This window comes from Lygodium microphyllum, chromosome 10 (genome assembly GCF_053477565.2).
Source record: "Lygodium microphyllum isolate KBCC chromosome 10, Lygodium_microphyllum_v1.1.10, whole genome shotgun sequence".
In the NCBI taxonomy this organism is placed as follows: Eukaryota; Viridiplantae; Streptophyta; class Polypodiopsida; order Schizaeales; family Lygodiaceae; genus Lygodium; species Lygodium microphyllum.
Window position 1 is genome coordinate 140202191 of NC_141144.1, and position 6692 is coordinate 140208882.

A 6692-nucleotide genomic window follows, 5' to 3' on the forward strand; every position below is an offset into this window, starting at 1 on the left:
CTTTCCCATTCAGCACAACTCAAAACCCCCCTAGGGCCTATAGAATTTAATTCTTTATAGCGAGTGAATTGGTCCCAATTCGCTACTATTTTTTTGTGGGTAATATAGTTTCAATTATATCTATTTGCTGCATAAACTAACATGCCCTAATATCCTAATAGCAGCATCATTTGATGCTTCCATTCATGAGGTCTCCACTAGATAAAGACATAATCGATTCCCATTGCCGCCCGTTTGGCAAAGACGACTCCACCTAGGAAGTTGGAGATAATGAGAATGGCTGAGGCTGGTTGCCGCCCCTTTGGCAAAGACGACTCCACCTAGGAAGTTGGAGATATAAATAACAATGGCTGAGGCTGGTGTCGGAGTGTTCTCATCAGAAAATGCTGGTGAGAGACTACATGGACGAAGTTAGACTAGACAAAAGCTGAAGGTGGTGTACTCGGAGTGCATATCTCATCAGAAAATCCTGGTCACTGGGGCTCACACAGAAAGAGAGAGAGACAGACAGACACACAGACACTGAGTGGAGTATTATGGGGAGCACTTCCAATGTTAAGGAAGTGGCCTTGTCTGTGCTGGTGGTGGCTGCAACGGCCTTCTTGTATGCCGCCTGGAAGCTCCTGCAGGCCTTCTGGCTCACGCCCCTCCGCTTCAAGCGAGCCTTCGAGGCCCAGGGCGTCAAGTGCCTGCCCTTCCACCCCCCGCGTGGCAACCTCCCGGAGCTTGACTCCCTCTATCAGGCCGCACGTGCGAGGCCCATGCCGGAGCTCTCCCACGACATCGTCCCACGCGTCCTCCCTCACCTCCACCACTGGTCCAAGCTCTACGGTCAGATGAGTAATTCATTCTTGATCTTCCTGCTGCATATATATTATAATGCTAACGTCGGTAATTTTAGCTGTAGGGGACCTTCTTGATCTTCCTGCTGCATATATATTATAATGCTAACGTAAGTAATTTTAGCTGTAGGGGACCTTTACGTATACTGGTTTGGACCACGAGCCTGGGTCACCCTCACAGACCCTCATCAAGCCAGAGAAATTTTGTCGACCAAGTTTGGGTACTTTACCAAGGCAGGGAGAAGACCTGATGCTGATGATTTCATAGGCAAGGGCCTTGTGAACCTAGAAGGTGAGAAATGGGCGCAGCATCGACGCATCATGACTCCGGCCTTTTTCCTCGAGAAGCTCAAGGTAGAGTACTACACTAATTATGATCTGTTGTTTGTAAGTAATTTGTGTGCTGCAATATCAATCTTAAGGTGAACCAGCATCCCAAGGCTCTCAAAACTGGGCAAGCATGAATCAGTTGCTCTTTCACTTGCAAAAGAGCTGCATGGGCTGTGCGAGGAATCAATTACCTTATCTGCGAATATCGTATGGCCGCGTTACCTCATCATGAACAATATATTGTCTCCGACTCTGGTTCCATGGAGTTGGTGAAGATCGACGTTAGGAATGTTCATCCTATGACATGTTCTGTGACCATCATCTTGTTCTATGCAGGCCATGGTTCCTGTTATGGCTGCCTGCACCATTGCTATGATGGAGCAGTGGGAGACTCAACTGGAGAAAGGGGAAGAGATCGAAGCACTCGGTGAATTCCAAAACCTGACTGCGGATATCATTGCCCACACTGCATTTGGAAGCAGCTTTGCAGAAGGCAGGCAAATATTTGAGATGCAGCGCGAGCAGCAGATCATGTTTGACAAGCTAATTCGAACCGTCTACATCCCTGGTTCAAGGTCACAGAACTAGACCTGTCCGTTAATCTTTGTGCTCATGAATGGCTAGTCAATGACCATGCACAGTCGGTGTAACACGTGGTTAGGGTATGTGTAGTGGATGACTCATTAACGTGATGATTCGATTGGTTTCTGAGACATATTGTACCTGCTTGTTGGAGCTGCAGATATATACCAACTGCGTTCAATCGGTATCGGTGGAAGCTGAATCGGAGTATAAAAAGTGTGCTTCGGAAGATCGTTGAGAATCGGTTAGAGACAGACAAATCGTGCCAAGGGAGCATTGATACTAATGATCTGCTTGGGCTTCTGATGGCTGCAAATGCCGGACAATTGCAGGGAAGTCAGAAGAACTTGAGTATGGGGATGGATGAGATTCTGGATGAGTGCAGGACCTTCTTCTTTGCTGGGCATGAAACCACATCAACATTGCTGGCGTGGACATTTCTATTGCTAGCAAGCAATCCTGAATGGCAAGAGCGGGTAAGACAGGAAGTGCACGCTGTTTGTGGGATGCAGGACCTGCCATCAGCCGAGTCAATCAATCAACTGAAAGTTGTAAGTAACCACACCAAAGCATGCAACTTCACTTGTCTCCAGTAATGATAGATATACTTCAATGTTCGTTATGATCTTGCAGAACTTAGATTCCTATGCTGCTATCCCAATTTAGTAAATTTAGATGTTGCCTGTAAATCGCAATGTGGAAATCATAGTGGGAATTTGTCTAAAACTTCTTCTGAAAGACAAGCAGTGAACACCGACAGCAAGGTGCTTTGTATACAAACAAACTCATTTTTCGATTACATCCATGAATGTGCTTTATCTATGCTTGATTGGTTGGTGCAGGCTGGCATGGTACTGAATGAGACACTGAGATTATATCCCCCTCTCGTAGCAATGTTAAGGGAAGCCTCCCAAGACTTGCAGCTTGGAAAGGTGTTGATTCCTGCAGGGACGGCGGTAATGGTGCCAATCATTGTCTGGCACCATGATAAGAGGTATTGGGGCCCGGATGCATTAGAGTTTCGCCCTGAGCGGTTTGATCAGGGTGGGGTGGGCAAGGCAAGCCAATATGCATTCCTGCCATTCTCGATGGGGCCCCGCAACTGCATCGGGCAGACCTTCGCCATGCTGGAAGCCAAGGTGGTTCTGTCGACCATCCTGCAACGCTATCGCTTCCGCGTCTCACCCAATTACCGTCACGCCCCCACCGCCATCGTCACCTTGCAGCCTCAGCATGGCATGCCTCTTATATTTGAGAAGCTTTAGTTACATTTTGCCTTATTTTCTTTTAAAAAAGTACAACTTAAAGTAAGTCTCACCCGAAACATAATCCTTGAATTCAATATGTGAGAAACAAAGAGTAGAAGACAAAGAACCAAAAGTAACTTGGTCGAGAGTACTAAATTGTAGCTTTAAAGCCATACACATAAAGTATCATGTTGAAGTAATCCATATCATGTTGAGGTATGGATTAGTGAGTCTTTATGCCAATGGGGTCATGGCGTAGTGGTTTGGGTGTGGATTGAGTTTCATGGGTGCGTGAGTTCTCACATTATGCTTTGTATCCCCAAAAGCATAATAGTAAGATATCTATTTGATTCTAATTATTAAGTCCTCAATGCTACATTTATCAATTCTTTTTAGCACATCCACCGGAACATGTATTGGCACCTCAAGTTTGATGTCAAAAAATGAGGTATGGCATAGTCCATTATTATAGCAACTTTTTTTGTCCTTCTCTATCATTCTTTGCCTTTTTATGCAAGAGAATACCCTTCACATTGTATTGTATGCTTTGTGTGGAAGGAGTGTTATAATAGGAGAGATTGAGTTCAATGCAAGTTGAGAGAAAAGTTTTTGAGGAGAAGAGAGTTAGTTATGCCTATCCTGAGAGAGGTTTACTATATTCTTTGTTTAGGAGAGATGAGTGGACTCGTGATGAATCAATCAAAGTCTATGAGGAGAAAGTCCCTAGGGTGGTTGAAGAGAAAAATACTTGTTTGACTTATTGAAGTAAAGAATCTAGGAGTGTGAGCTCATATCCTTTAACCACTGATAATTCTAGTCACATCTAATGAGGCCGGATCTACCGACATTACTTTGGACCTTGAGAGCTATAAGAGTGAGTTTTTGATAGATAGAGATGAGTTGGAGATGGAGCTAAGTATTAGGAAAGATAGGGAGAGACCAGATTGTTTCAAGAGCCAATATATTTCAAGTTCATTGGGGGAAGATGAGAGTCGAGAAAGTTTTGATATTTCTTATGAGAAAAGGAGTGATGATAGTTGTGATAGTATTGAGGGTGTTGAAGAGAGTAGTAGCAACTTTGAGAGTGAGCTTATTTGTTTTGATAGCAGTGGGGACAAAGACAGATCTAATTTTTTGAGAGATAAAGAAAGTATTGAGGAGTATTTTTTTACTCTTTTAGAAGACCATGAGGGGGAGGGCTTAGAAATTGCAAGATTTAATGTTGAAGTTGAGGATTTAGATTAGTTGCCTGCTAATGAAGTTGATGAGTGTGGTAGTGAGTTTTTGAATGTAGATGCTGATCAAAAGAGTATTGAGGCTATGGATTCTGACTCTTGTTGTGATGGCGTTGTTGTTTTTTATTCTAGTGAGTCTTGTGAGTTGGTTGATGATGGTCTGAATAGCCTTCAATAGGCTTTTGTTTGTGAAGTTTCTGATGTTGTTTTGAGTGGACCTAACCTCATACTTCTTGATAGTTGTGTGGATGATTATATGGTCGAATTGGGCACCAATGATGAAGAGACAACTTTATTGGAAAGTATTGTAGTTTCTTTAAGTTCTCCTAGAGATTTTGATGATGTTTGTGATGTTTTTTATTGGGGTTCTGGGGACCCTGGGAGTGACATTGATGAGAATGTGAGAAGAAAATTTGAGTAAGGCTTTGAAAAGAATTGAAAATTTTATGGAGGAAAGGTTCAAAAATAGAGAAAAGGAGATGGAAGATGATTGTGAGAAGGTAATTGAGGATTTAGGAGCTGAGGAGTATTTGGCCAAGGTTTATGACTCGAATTTGTTGCATTGTAATGATGTTATTTGTGAAGCTGTAAACATGGAAGCATTTTTTTTGAGTGTGGAAACTTGATAGCCTTGGTCGAGATTTGAGTTTTTTGGACAGGTTGGAGCTAGAGTTTGTTAATAGCTACTAAACATCTGGGAACATGTATATTTTCTTACCAATACTCTTGCACATCATAGAGAGTTTTGGTTTACAAGCACTTCATGTTACACTTGTCCAATGCATTGCACTCGAGGGTCATCTGCTGATCTTATCAATTACTTCTATGCCATGGGTTGGGTTGATGCACAATTTGCACCACCATTGAGCACTAACATAGCATGAGGCCCACACAACTATATGAAGTAAACCCTAGATACATGCACACTTGAGAGAGCACCTTCATTGAGCATTTTTTCTTACATTCACGAGATTTGGAATATTCATCACTCAAATAGGAACCTCTGGTTGAATGGAAGGGTGGTTGGGTGAGTTTTGAGGGTTGTGAAGGACGTCATCAATTGTGAGATGAGTTTTTTTCTTGGTCAACATCTTGACGACCATTATTTTTCTTGAGAGACTGTGAGATTTTGGGTGGGTGGAGAGAAGTAGGATATTTATATTGCTGAGTGATGAGATGTGAGATTAAAGATTTAATTTAATTAAGAAATCGTGTTTGCATTTTGCATGATGCACAATCACACATAGATACTAGGCTAGATATCCTATTTTCCAATGCATCCATCATTTAGTGTGGAGCATCACTTGTTTGATTGCATGGCATGGATCGAACATTGCATCTTTTCTCAAATCATGTTTGATTAGGCATGAAGTTTATCTTCAATAGCATATTTCTTTTAGGACACATTTTCATTACACCAAAGCATGTATGTTCGAAGAAAAATCAAAAGGTTTTTGAAGGTTCAAGGGTAAGAAAGTTCCGCTTTTATTGAAAAATAGCTCAGGAAAAAAGTATCAATGAAGAGAATTGGAGTTTTTATAATAATGTTGAATGACAAAGAGAGAGGAAGACCAGATATTGCATAATGAAGTTTTGCGGTTCTTAATGACTCTAGTTGGAGCATTTTGGTCTATATGCTATTCAATTATGGTATAGGAAAAAGAAGACTTCAAGAATTCTATTGTGATATTATTCAGATTGCAAAGATTAATGATAAAGATTATTATAGTTAAAGACAATTGTGGACATCATCAAAATTGTAGTTGTTATGGATTAAGAGAGTAAGCGAGCTATAGAAGTGAATAGTAGGATTATGACTTCCCAAGGGCACGGTCTTTTATGTTTTGAATCTGATTCAGGATGATTTTTTTCCATGGCACTTTGATTGCACTCCCATGATGTTATTCTACCAATCACAATGATCAAGGAGTGTGATTCATGTTGAGATGATTGCAATCACACGTACTTCAATCTCTTTTTAAAGAGCAGTGAGGGCGCAGGACTAGAATCCCATAAGCACAATAGAAGAAGTGCTTATACCATCTAGTTTCCTATAAAGGATTGTACTTGCTCTCTTTTCTAATGCAATGTCATACTGCTTTTGTCCTTCAGTAAAGTCTCTGTGTCATTGTCAGTCTATACACAAGATTGTGTTTATGAGTCCAAACTTCCATCTTGGAACCTAATTCACTTGTGTAATAGTTAGTAATGTCAGTGTCTTCATGAACTCACTCTTCTCTTCCAACCTCCATAGCTTCTGCCTCAAGCCATGTTCTAGATCCATGTTTTTACAATTGACTTAGTACATTTCCCTCAAAATGGTTGCAAACTAGAAATAGTCCAAGAAAAACAAATTAGTTAAAGAACTCCTTTATTTTGGTCCTGGTGAAGGGTTATACTTCTGTTTCTGGTTCTAGAAGGATTGTGAGCTAAATGTTTAATGGGCTTTGAGTCAC

At 41.3% G+C, this 6692-nt stretch overlaps 1 protein-coding gene across 1 annotated transcript; it reads left to right on the forward strand.

The window, feature by feature from the left end:
• The first annotated feature begins 277 nt into the window (after positions 1 to 277).
• On the forward strand, positions 278 to 3197 carry LOC148030631 (cytochrome P450 CYP72A616-like). The gene is made up of 5 exons (XM_087687291.1): positions 278 to 831; positions 973 to 1196; positions 1509 to 1747; positions 1915 to 2305; positions 2597 to 3197. Exons 1-5 carry the CDS (start codon positions 537 to 539, stop codon positions 3017 to 3019), a joined length of 1572 nt encoding a protein of 523 aa, XP_087543417.1. The 5' UTR covers positions 278 to 536; the 3' UTR covers positions 3020 to 3197.
• Positions 3198 to 6692: the final 3495 nt, after the last annotated feature.

Bases quoted from the DNA above. Each gene is read 5' to 3' on its own strand.
- LOC148030631 (XM_087687291.1), top strand. From the start codon at position 537: ATGGGGAGCACTTCCAATGTTAAGGAAGTGGCCTTGTCTGTGCTGGTG. The intron at 1,197-1,508 runs GTAGAGTACTAC...TGTTCTATGCAG, and splicing joins TTTTCCTCGAGAAGCTCAAG to GCCATGGTTCCTGTTATGGC. The intron at 1,748-1,914 runs GTCACAGAACTA...TTGGAGCTGCAG, and splicing joins GTCTACATCCCTGGTTCAAG to ATATATACCAACTGCGTTCA.